At 45.7% G+C, this 13,044-nt stretch overlaps 1 protein-coding gene across 8 annotated transcripts in view; it reads right to left on the reverse strand.

Annotated features, from left to right (window-relative positions):
- CPQ (carboxypeptidase Q) overlaps positions 1 to 13,044 on the reverse strand; it is a 398,816-nt gene that overhangs the window by 142,786 nt on the left and 242,986 nt on the right. For all 8 annotated transcript variants that reach the window (XM_041769082.1, XM_041769090.1, XM_041769085.1 and 5 more), the window contains exon 6: positions 6,831 to 6,942. In XM_041769082.1, coding sequence (XP_041625016.1) covers positions 6,831 to 6,942 — 112 coding nt within the window. The remainder of the gene's footprint in view (positions 1 to 6,830; positions 6,943 to 13,044) is intronic.

Raw genomic sequence — 13,044 nt, forward strand, 5'->3', positions numbered from 1 at the left:
TGCACCTTCCAGACGGCCTATGGGCCCCTCCCGCGGGAGGAGAGCCGCCGGGGCCCTACGGACACCATTATTAAGTCTTTTCCACGGTCCTTCTTCTCCACGGCTTGCGAGGCCTCTAACGCCACCGCCCTTCCTCGCTTCCTGAGGGTGCACAGGCCAAACCAAAGCAGCCGCGGGGAGGGACCCCCGAGCCTGGCCCTCGGGGCCTTCGTGGGCCATCCCGGGCCATCCCGAGCCCTCTGTCAGGCGGGAAGGAGCCGCTCACGGTGGGCCTGCCCCGGGCCCGGGCCTCGTCTGCTCTCATGCGGAGACGCTTATGATCTAACCACTGACGGGAGAGTCACAGCGGTGACCAGCCCGCGGCAGGCCCGACAGATGACCGTCGAGCCCCATATCCCAACTAAGCCAAAGGGCAGAAGGGATTCTACATGGCTCGCCTTACTTCATCTCATGGACGCAGCTAGATGACCAATGGACACACAGCGTGTCTTTTTACTCAGGCCAGTGGAAAGGCCTCTGTCGGCCGAGGAGATGGAAAGATGCAAAGTATCTCAGTGGAACTTATGCATGGGATCAGACCTCAGGGAAAGTCCTCAGCAATTCCCAACCGGGAGAAAATATGCATCTGCTACAAGTCATCTGGGAAGGCGACTGGGATACTACATAACTTGCCACTAGAGGAAATAACATATCTGAGTACAAAAAAAAAAAGGAGACGATCATCCCCCAAAAACCATGAGAAACCACAAATGCTCATGACAGTAAAGCTACTTTTAGAATCAAAAAAAAAAAAATAGTAAGAGTAAGCATATTCCTAGAGTCTGATTCTTCTACTGTTCTTCGTGTTTGTCTCATTAAATACAATCAAAAGAAAAGAAGACCAAAATTGATTCAGGAAAATAAAAGCAAACCATGATCTACTTGTTAAAATTCAGATTAACGACAATGAAATTTAACATGGGGAGAAAATACGGTTTCTTCAGACCTCATTTCTTAGTTTCGCAGCAGACGTGCCCTTCCCCAAGGGCACCGAGGACCCGTGGTTTGAGGAGGATACTTTCCCAGGATGTGGGTCTCCCTCCCGCCGTTCACAACGTAACCGTGGGGGAAGAGCATCCCGAGTGCGGGGAGGGACAGTCTGTGCTGTGTTTTCAGATGAAAATTCCTGCTGGCAAAGAAAAACGCCGCCAGATTCTGGTTCCCCTGGGGCCGTGGGCAAACCTGGTCAAGAGCCCTTGGCATAGGCTCAACATCGCTGCGAATACGCGGGTCGTTAGCACAAGGCTCCGGGAGAAATGGGCTGCTGGGCGGCGCGGGCACAGGTGTGCCGGGCGAAGAGAGGCCAGCCTGGTGCCCAGCTCGCCGACCGGGGCAGCCCGCCGGGTCCCTGTCACCCACCCGAGGCTGTCTGTCCTCAGCTCCGCGGGCCGGCCGCCTGGGTTCACGTGATCGTGGGCAGGCACCTAGCTTCCCTTGGCTTCAGTCCTGTCTGCGGTAACACGGACCCTGGGGGTGGCCTTCCTGCTTGGGGCTGTCCGGGGGGAAGGCAAGGCTGCACCGTCGGGAGGGCCCCCCACAGCGCCCACCCACCACAGCGGGTGGGAGGTTCGTACCCTTGGGGGCTGGGGTGCCTGGGAGGCCCCTTCCACCGGGACGGGGTGGGCCTGGGCCCAGCCCGTGGCCAGCTCTGCCACTTAGGGCTCCTCGGTAGAAAGCTGCCCGTCTCCCCAGCTTGGTCGCTCTGGGTGGACTGCCTGGACTTGGCCAAGGGAGGCTTGACTGGGGAGAAGGAAACCCTCTCTCTGGATGGGCCTCCCTCGGACGAGAGGATCCACTGGGGACAGGGCACCGACACCTGTGACGACAGGTGGCTGTGTGCCCTGGGTCCTCCTCCTCCTTCCTGCCTCTGCCCCGTTGGCCCTGTTGCCACCATGCTCGTGATAATGGCAACACCAGAAATCTGTCTTTCGGCATTTGAGGTGGGTTTCTATTTTTCTTGATGACTTAAATGACACCTTATTATATATAAAAAAAAGTTATATAAAACTATTAAATAAAAAGTGCACGCTTCCTGCAATTTTGCAAATCCTCTCTTCCCCTGCAATCCCCAGGTTGTTACTGGCGACAACCTTCGCCTCATTTTTAATGATGTGCAAGACTGGAGGCTCTATAGTCTGTTGGGGATTACTCACATGCCCCCTGCGCTTCAGGAATTCGTATTCATCTTTACAAAAGGAAGCTTGAATATCACCTTTGTGAAGATGCCCTGACCCAGCCACACCTCCTGGTCCCCCTGCCCTCACCGGGTGTGCAGAGTCATTTGTACACACTTCAGTTAAAGCACTTAAAACAGTTCCGTGGAAGTTCTCGAATTCAATGTCTCTCCCCCTTCAAGGACCATGTCTTGTTCCTCTTTGGTACAAGACGTCGGGCACACGGACATGCAACCCAGCGCACGGCAAGAATCAGCTGAGTGGACGAGTAAAGCACTATATAAATAAGACAATTCTCTAACACATAGACTCCAAGTCCTAAAATGATCACAATCAGGACGCTCGCGCTTACATTTCTCTAACGAGATGTTTCGCTTAAAGTCCACATTTCAACAGCTACGTGGTGCTCTGGATTCTGATTCTCTTCTCCCCTTTGGGCCTGAAAATTCAAAATTCTAACTTCACTGAAAATTATAAAGCTGGAAGAATTTTGAGATGGATGGTGGTTTATTTTTCAAGTGCCAGACGAACATTCTGAAGCATAGCATCTTTGGCCGTGGGCTTTGTTCGTTGACACCAGAACATTCCAGGAAATGACATTTCAAATAAACAGATTCGAGTCCAGCAAAGCACAAACACAAAGAAGTATTCAACAGCATTTCACAGCAAATAGCCTTCTGTTGACAGCTACTTAGGAATGACTGAGGAATGACTGATTATATTTGCAAAGCACCAGTATCTCTTCTGTTAGATTAATTGAATATAGTTTTAGCTGATGGCCTGGGCTAAAGAGGGAATCTATAAGAAGAGAACAAAGGAGAAGGGCTCAGAAGGATGACTCTCAGGACTATATTCCTAAATATCAGAAATCCTCGCTGGACCAACACTTCAAGTTCATAAGCCCCATGGAAGGACTTTGCCGGGCTGCATGGCATATCATCCAAGGAACATCAGTCAAAAGGAGTCACTTTTCTCGGAAAAAAGAGAGATTGCCACGGAGCTTTCATATATCACCACTTATGCAGTCTGGGCTTATTAATATAATTAAGTAATATAATTATGAGCCCAGATCCCAAAGTCGTATTTCTTGTTCAAGTAGATCAGTGATTTTCTTTTATAAATTTATTTTTTATTGGTGTTCATTTTGCCAACATATATAATAACACCCAGTGCTCATCCCATCAAACAGAACTCATATGTCACACGTTAGACCCGGTTCTTCACATTAAAACACGGAGGCAATCTACAAATCGAAATCCACCACTTAATTTTAACTTTAGAATCAAATAGTAAGATTTAATAGGGACAATCACAGTAAGATTTAATGGGTACAGTCTCCAATGAGGTAGAGAGTGGAGACCGGGCAGGTGACCTATGCTGGAACTGGAGGCAGAAAGTGGATAAATTCAGATTCCTGGGAATTTAGCACGCAAGTAGAAAACAGGTGAAGGGATCACTGGATGTCCTTCACACAAGAGACGGCAACTTAAATAGTAAAGAGAAAGCATATTCCATACACAGCGGGCGGACCTAGAGTTACATCACATAACTACCATAGTAAGTGAGGAAGCAGTGTGATGACTAATGGGAATGGGATAAAAAACGTACCCGGTACTGTCAGTCAGGCTTACGAAACAACACAAGTTGACGTTTGTTGAGTTCTTGGGTTGGGTCAGGCACTTCTCTAAGTATGTTATGTGAACAGACTAATTTTCAAAGCAATTCTGTGAGATTGGAGCTATTATTGTCCCAATCTCACAGATTAGAAAGCTGAGGCACAGAGAGGCAAAGGCCACATGCTTAGTAAGATGCGGGGCTGAGATAGGAACTCAGGCGTCTGGCTCCAGAGCCTGCTGCCTTTTGAACAGTATGCTGCCTCTTAACACCCACTCAAAAAAAATAGAACTCCTTGGGGTGCCTTGGTGGCTCAGCCAGTTGAGCATCCAGTTCGTGGTCTCAGCTCAGGTCATGGTCTCAGGGTCATGAGGTGGAGCCCAAGCGTCGGGCTCCACGCTCAACAGGGGTTCTGCTTGAAAGTCTGTCCTTCTCCCCCCTCAGTCTCCCTCCATCCTTCTCCCTGCTTGCTCGCTCTCTGAAACAAATAATAAATCTTAAAAAAAAAGGAAATATTACTCTCTGTTTCAGAGTTTTATTCATATGTTTACATAGGATTTCCAGAAAACTCTAGGAAAGGCAAGTCCTGAATTGAAGGAGACTGGTTTCTAGCTATCAAAAGCAACAGAAGTCAGTGCTGGAAAAGATACTCAATTCCCCTTTGCGTGCTGTTATTTCATCTATGCAATTGAATCCAACTCAATTAACGGTGACTTAGGGTCCCATGCTGAACACCACAAAAGCCCAGAGAAGGCATCACCTTTATTCCCATCCAGGGCAGATAAAATACTCTGGAAGCTTACAGTTAAAAGAGATGAAGAGGAAAAAAAAAAAAGAGAGAAAGAGAGAGATGAAGAGAAAGAAGACCAGAGAGTTAAAATGACCTGCCCAAGGCCAAAAAGAGCAGTTGAGTCACCGAGGGACACAAGCTCCAATTCAGAGGGGCCCGGTTCTCTTGTCGCTCCACCACTCTTTCTAATCAAGTTGGCCAAACACCTCAAAATTAACCTCCTAAATGCATATCTGGGCTCTGTAAGGAAGAAAGTATTTAATATCTTCCTGTCTCGTGTCTGGAACCCACTTCCTTCCGGAATGAAGATAAAGACAGAACAGATCACAAGGGGGGCATTTTTAAGGGAAGGGGGAGAGGACTCAAATGTAGGGTTTCCCAGATCTTCTCTGAAGGGATGTATGTTGCGGGCTTTTATTTGCTGGACAATTCACCTCTTTCAAACCTTCCCCAGTTCTAAAAGCAGACCTTGAAATTACATGTTTGTTGGCACCTACGTGAGCAGGTGCGTCTGTATGTTCCGACTCTATCCTAAGAGTCCTAAGAAGAGAGGATGCTCGTTAAGTCTCCGGGTATGCCCATCTCTTACAAACTGCCTTCACACAGGATGTGTTCAGCTTGGGAGCAATGTTAAAAGTTTAGGTATCTTTCCAATTAGTTTGTTTTCTTTCCCCTCAAAATGGCCCTGTATCAGGTCTTTTAGTGATTTTTTTTTTTTATTAGATCATGTTAGCGGACCAATTTTATGCATTCCCCTACCACCACCCCCGACCTGCCAAGGGACATTTGGCAATGCCTGGAGACATTTTTGGTCGTTACAGCTTGAGGAGGATGGTGCGTATTGGCATCCAATAGATAGAGGCCAGGGGTGCTGCTATACATCCTGCGTGAGACAGGCCCCACAATACAGAATTATGTGGCCCCCACCGTCAGCAGCGTCAAGGTTAAGAGACGCTGGCCTATTTAAAAGTAAAAAAAAATGCACATTCACCTTTCTATCTCGCCACTTTTAAAACACAACTAAAACATAAATCAAAATGTGGGAAATATCAGAAAGGGAGACAGAACATGAGCGACTCCTAACTCTGGGAAACGAACAAGGGGTTGCAGAAAGAAATCCAACATATGTTGGATTGAGTTCAAAAGTCTGGGCCGGGGTGGGGGCGACTGGGTGACGGGCACTGAGGGGGGCAATTGATGGGATGAGCACTGGGTGTTATGCTATATGTTGGCAAATAGAACTCCGATAAAAAATAAATAAACACAGGTACTTGAAAAAAAAAATGCTACACCAAAGATTTGCCCCAAGCAAGACGTTTCAGCAATCTATTTTTAATACGCCAATTATTTAAGGGGCTTATTTATGGGATTGGAAGGGTTCATTAAACACTAGAAGAAACGGATGCATTTAAACATTTATGTTTAAGTCAGCAATGAGAGTCTTCTCCAAAGAGGATGTTCTCGTGTTTACTCTGTCAGAAGTGGAGGCATTCCAGTTACGACAGAAAACATTCTGCTGATGAGGCATTTTACAGCCACCCCTGCCCTGACTCAGATGTGGGGCTCTTACTTCAGATTGTTTCATTATTTCTAACCTCACTCAAAATTGCACGGAGAGGAAATGCATGTTTTTGTTCACAGAGAGGGTCACCAAACGCTGCTTTCACCATCAGCTTTTCCTCTTTAGGCCTGTCCATCTTCCTCATGACTAGGTTTCCCTGGAAGTTCTAATTCTGCAGCCTGGATTCCTTGTTGTGGCTCAAGGAATCATCCCTTTGGTTTCATGCCTCTCTCCTTGACTTTTGCCCCTGAAAGACGGCTGCGTGAGGTTGCTCAACAGCCTGACAGTGTCAAGATGAACAAGGAGAAGGAGGCAGGGGGAGCTGCTGACTTTTCTTTGCACTTGGTCATGGCTTCCTTACATGGTCTTAGCTGATGTGGTTCCGTTTGCTACAGCTTTGTTTGCTTGCTCATTTTCCCTAGGGCTGATTACGTCTGAAGCTTTGGCTGTCTGGCGCACACTTGAATAAAATTTCTTTAAGGGGACAAATTTCTTCTTTTCTTGGAATCAACTGACAAAAAAAACACATAGACCTCAGGAGGGTCTTGGAACATATCACAGTAATTTATCTGTTTAGTATTTTCTGTGTTGAGTTAAACATGTCACTGCTAGAGATCCCCACACATTGGTTAACGACTTTCTAAATATTTACCAAGATCTTTAATAAGCGAGAGTGCTTCCCATGATATAAAGGCTCCACCGCCATCATCCATGGCACCCTGCCCAACGTCCCAGCTGTCCAGATGTCCGCTGACCAGAACAACCTAGAACAAATAATAAAAAGAGGAAAAAAATAAAACTAAGCAGAAATTACATCAAAGAGGAAGCATTCACAGTCATTACAAATACAGATATGAGGCTTTTGTATTTTCTTTTCGATCTTTACGTCTTAAAAGATCTGTGTCATTACCAGTGGAAAACCTGGTGGAAGGCATTACAGGAGGGGTGGCAGGCCCTCCAATAGCAATAAAAGTCCTCACCTTGTACTTCTCTTTATTGGTATAGCTTTGAATACTAAAGTAAAACCGTTTGTTACCCAATGTTCGACAATTTTATTATATGGCTTAAAATATAAACGACATAAAATGGAGCTCAAAGCTTCAGCCATATTCTCAGCTGTCTCACATTCTAGCAGACATATGTTGGATTGAGTTCAAATGGAAACATGAGAAGAATAATTAATTTTAAAAAAGATTATGCTTTGTGTATTATAAAATTATTCTGATGTTGAACAAATAAATATACTGGAGCTACAAACTAGAGTTTAATCAAAGAACTTCTTAAAAAATTCAATCTATATTAGTGTTAAGTTAAGTCTACAGGTTATATGATAAATTTTAAGTCACCATAGGTTTAAATTTTTTTCAAGAATCATTAGTAATTTTCCCCAGGAAAATGTAAAACATATTTCAACAAAACTTTATTTTGTGAAAGCATTTTAAAGGAGGCAAGTAAAATGATGCTCAGTTAATGGGATATCCATTATTGTATATCCAAAATTGTATCTTGACCTCTGTTGCATACAATCTACAATGTCAAATCAGCTGAATTACAAATCTAAATAAAGATGTCAGAGGAAAGCATAGAACAGCTTTGTCAACTTGGAGTAGGCAAAGATTTCTTAAACTGAACACAAAAAGCACAAAACATAGAAGAAAAAATAAATTGAACTTTCGAAAAATGAGGAATATCTATCTATTCATCAAAAGATTCCATTGCAGGAGCGAAAAGGCAACCCACAGAGGAGAAGATATTTACAATACATATACATAGCAAAGGAACTATACCCAGATTATAGAAAGAATTATATATCAAATATATATATATCAATATATATATCAAATAAATATATATATCAAATAAATATATATTATATATAATAAATATATATATATCAAATAAAGAGAAAGGCAACTGCTAAAAACATGCGCAAAAGACTTGAACAGACAACTCACAAAAATAGATACACGAATACTAATAATCATACAAAAGGGTACTTGGGTTTGCTATCATCAAGGAAATGTAAAGTAACCCACATTCAATACACATCCACCAAAACAACTAGAATAAAAAAGGCAGAAAATGTTGAATACTGGTGAAGAGATGGAGCAACTAGAAGCCACTGCCGGTGCGGTGCCAGTGCTGACAGCCACTCCAGAAAACTGGCTTATCTACTAAATCTGAATGTACACACACCTACGCCCCAATACCTCCACTTGTATATATTTCCAACAGGAGTGTACGTATACGTATATTTTCACCAAAAGAGATGTACTAGAATGTTCAGAATATTCAGAAGGCCCCCCAAAGCCCTCCGCAGAAGGAAACTATTTAAGTGCCTGTTAACAGCACAATGAGTAAGTTGCCTTGTATCGCTCGATGGAACACTACACAGCAGTATGAATGCACGTGATCAGTGGTGATGAATCTCATGAACATCATGAAAAATGAAAGAAGCCAGACACAAACTAGTATATCATGTATAATTCCGCATATATAAAATATAAAAATTATCAAAACAGGAGAATGGTTCCCCAAGATGAGAAGGGTTGGTGACACGAGGCGGGGCCAAGGGAGGCTTGGTCACATTCTGCTTAGTGAGCTGGGGACCAGGTGCTCAGTTTGTAAAGATGCTTACCTTGTTACACACTTGGGATCTGTGCGCGTTCTCTGAGGATATTACATAGCTATTGATGTCCATGCACAGCACGGAGCGAGCAAGCCAAAGTTGAACCAAGCTTCTTGATCAATGAAATAGAAATGCCCCCATGACTTTGGGGAAGCAGGATTTGGGTTCTGAAATACCAGGGTGACCCCTTGTGCTGCCTGCTTCCCTGAGCAGCTGCAGGAGCTCCACTGACCCCATCTACACACACACACACACACACACACACACACACACACACACACACGGCCTACATGACCTCACTGTAGTCACAAACAAGTACAACGCCTTGTAACTAACAGGCCTAACAAATGGCCATGTAATGAACCCAAATGGATTGTTTCTAAGGAAATAAAAAGAAAGAATAAGAAGAAAGAAAAAAAAAAACATGTTGCAATAGCAGGAAATTCTGATTCAGAAACTGGTGTAATCCTGTGTGGGATGAACAAGCCACTTAGTCAATGTTCTCACCATCCTCAAAGCCATTTTCCCAGTGAAGTTAGAGTCCCAGTGAATTAAGAGTGTCAAAATGTGTTTTGATGATGTTTTGTTTCCCAGTTAGCAGTAAGAGCAACTAATTCGAGGCAGCTATTATTTTATCCTTCAGAATAATTGAGGTTATTTTATCATCACGCATCTTTATGTTTTCTAAAATGCCTCCATTAGCCCACCCAGAATTATCACTTAAATAAATAATTAAAAGATGGGGGAAAATGGTTTTGAATGATAGGAAACTAAACGATATCCCAGAAAGTATGGCCTTTAGCACAGTGCTAGAGAAGAATGCTCACAAACCACTTACATTATGAGAGCTGGTTTTTAATCAGAAAATGTACTGGGGGCCGCCGTGGGATAGTAGTTACAATTGTGATACAAAAACGAGGTCCCGGCAATTCGGGAGCACGTTCACTGACTTGAGTTCTCCCAAGCAGAAGGGCTCTCCCAGCCTGGAAGGATGGGAGCCCACAAGGCCTCCCTCTAAGCAGCAGCCTCGCAGGGGACGCGGCCGGAGTCCCCGAGCCCTGGGTCGGGTCGGGCAGGAGTGGCCAACACTTGCACTGCACCTGAGTATGATTTAGGAGAACAAGATAAAAACAGACTACCCGGAGACATAGAAAGCCCCAGCCCCGTGAAGAAGAATCACCTGGTCAAAGAGGAAAACCCACAGGCCCTTCAGTGCCTGTGCTGCGAGGCGGGGCCATGGGCCGTCATGGCCTAGGGGACACCGCCTCTCTAGGCAGCCGTCCAGGGCCCGGGGCAGGAGGCACCGCAGCCCCTGTCCTCCACCGTCCTTTCTACGACCGCGTCTTCCAAACACAGGGAGGGAGGCACAGGGAAAGGGCCGCAGGCCTGCGGCTTGACACAGTGGCCTGGCCCCGGGGGTGGGGGTGGGGAATGGAGAGGGCACCGGCTGAGGCCAACGGGCAGCCTGGCCGTGCCCCCGGCCCACCGCGAGACAGCAGCCCCAAGGGTCCCCCATCCTGGAGTGCTGCATGGGGACCTGGCACGTCACAGCTGCTGACTCACCAGTGGGCACCGGCTCCTCCCGAAGGACACGGGGACACGGGGACATGGGGACACAGGGGCACCAGCCAGCCTTGAACGAGCACAGACTTCGAGGACTCGCCAACACGAGACGCTCGAGAAGGATGTCACAGCTCCGGACTCACCGCGTGCGTCTTTTTGACAGCTTGTGCTGAGTTTCTGTCGTAGGTCAGACACTGAAATGGGGAAAATAACTACGTATCCTATCTTCATGGAGTGACCATTCTGGTAGGGGAGACGGACAAGACATGACTATCACGCCAGGGCCGTTGTAAGTGCTATCGAGGAAAACAAGGCAAAGAAAGAAAGCAGAGAGTGGCGGTGGCCCCGGGGCAACGGTCAGTGGATTCCTCAGCCTGTGCCCCCCTCGCAGTGAGAGAAATCGGGATAATCTACAAAATCATAACTTCTTTAAGGCCCATCGGAGACCATAGATTGTGATTCAGCCAGAGGAGCCAAATTCCAGAGGCTAGCGAGCTCATCCAGGAGAGATGGGCCCCATGAATTGCTCGGCCTTTTGCAGTGATGGGAGGGAGAGGGGACCGCGACAACGGGCAGAGGTGACAGGCCCAGGCAGTCATGAAGACAACTAACAGGTTAACAGGTTCTGAAAAGGTGACTGTGGGTTAACTTGAGAGCTCAGCACCCGTGGGAAGCTCCTAGGGAAGGTGCTAGCCACCCAACTTTCCAGATCCTTCCCATGGGCCTCCATCAGGTGCTCACAAGGAATGCTGGGAGCACAGGAGTGCAGATGATGACCAGATGCTGCCGGGAGGCAGGCGCCAAATAGAAGCTGTTCTGGGCCCTTCTCTCCTAGAAGCAGAAGTCACCTGCCCCCTGGGGTCCTGCAGGGCAGAGGTCAGTGGCTGAGGGGAAGGGGCAGAAAATTACTCCCCCCCACCCCGTACTGACATTAGGAAAGACACATATGTCTCTGGGGAGGTCAGGAAAGCTGCTCAGGCCCATGGTCCCACCCTGTGTAAATGGACTTCTCCTCCCACAGGCCGGGGCGGTGGGGCAGGCTACTCACTCACAGGCCCAAGTGGGGCTCCCACAGCAGGGGGGCAGGCAGAGTGTTGAGAAAGCTCCCCTGCTGACCTCAGGCACACAGTCCCCCATGCCTGAGGGGCCAGGCAGGAGAACCAGGAAGCATCCTCCAGCAGCCCGACCCCTACAGACACTGAACACAGTAGCAGCACCCCAGGAGCAGAGGAGCACCAAAGGTGAGAGGAGAAGCAAGGAAATCGAGCCCAGGCTCAGCTATGAAAGATGGACTCAACCATCCTCCTCTGATTGGCTTGACAGAAGAGGCATCATCATTGTTGGACCCACATACCATTTGCCCCAGGCTCTCCTGTTCTCTTACATATGATATCCAGCATCCAATCAAAATTATGACATAGAAAATAAGCAAGAGGGACACATGGGGGCTGAGTGGTTGGGCACCTGCCTTCAGCTCAGGGCATGACCCCGAGGTCCTGGGATCAAGTCCCACATCGGGCTCCCCACAGGGAGCCTGCTTCTCCCTCTGACTGTGTCTCTGCCTCTCTCTGTGTCTCTCATGAATAAATAAATAAAACCTTCTTAAAAAAAAAAAGAAAGAAAACAAGCAAGAAACAAAATGATCCACTGTCAGGAAACACAGTATTCAATATGATACTGTAGACCCAAATACAACCTGGATATTTAAAATATCAGACAGGGACTTTAAAATAATTATGATTAATTTGTGAAAAATCGAGTGGAAAAGATGGGGAATTTCATCAGAGGGATGGAAACTATATTTAAAAAGTCAAATGGAAATGAAAAACATAATTATTTATAGATGGATTACTCAAATGAAGTTAAAAATTAGAATTTATTTAAGAAAAAATATCTTCATGTCTTTAGGGGAGGGGGAAGAGTTCTTAAACAAGATATAAAAATGCAAATCGTGAAGAAAAGATGCATAAAGTCAGCTATAAAAAGATGAAGACTTTGGTTTATCAAGATAAATCATAGAATGAGAGGAATTCCTACAAGTTGCAAGAAGATATTTATAACCCATATAACCAAAAAGTGGTTTATGTTCAAAATATATAAAGAATTCCTAATATTCAACCAGAAAAGATGAGCAACCCAATAGTCAAATGGAAAAAAGACATAAACAGGCATTTCACAGAAAGGAAACTATGAATGCACACTAAGCATTTGAAAAGATGAACACCCTCATTATTTGTCAAGGAAACGGAAATTAAATCCTCAATAAAGTGCCACTCTGTACCACCCTAGCTGGAAAAAAAATTTTAAATCTGACAATATGAAGTCCTGGTAAGGATGCTGAGCAAAAGGAGTTCTCATCCACTGCAGGTAGGAGCAGAAATTGTTAAAACTATTTAGAAAAACTATTAATTATACTCTTCTAGTTGAGCATATGTGTGTCTCACAACCCAACAACTGCACTTTAGGTGTATATATTAGAGGAATTGCAGCACTTGAGTTCTCGGAGGTGTGGGTGAAAATGGTCATATTGACGCCATCACAAGGTCTCAAAATTGGAACCAACCCAAATGTCCATCAACAGTAGAATGGATAAATAAATTGTAGCACAGTCCTATAATGAAATATAAAGTAGTAAAACTGACCTACAGCTACATCTATCAATGGAAGTGAATCT

The sequence above is a fragment of the Vulpes lagopus genome, chromosome 9 (genome assembly GCF_018345385.1).
Source record: "Vulpes lagopus strain Blue_001 chromosome 9, ASM1834538v1, whole genome shotgun sequence".
NCBI lineage: Eukaryota > Metazoa > Chordata > Mammalia > Carnivora > Canidae > Vulpes > Vulpes lagopus.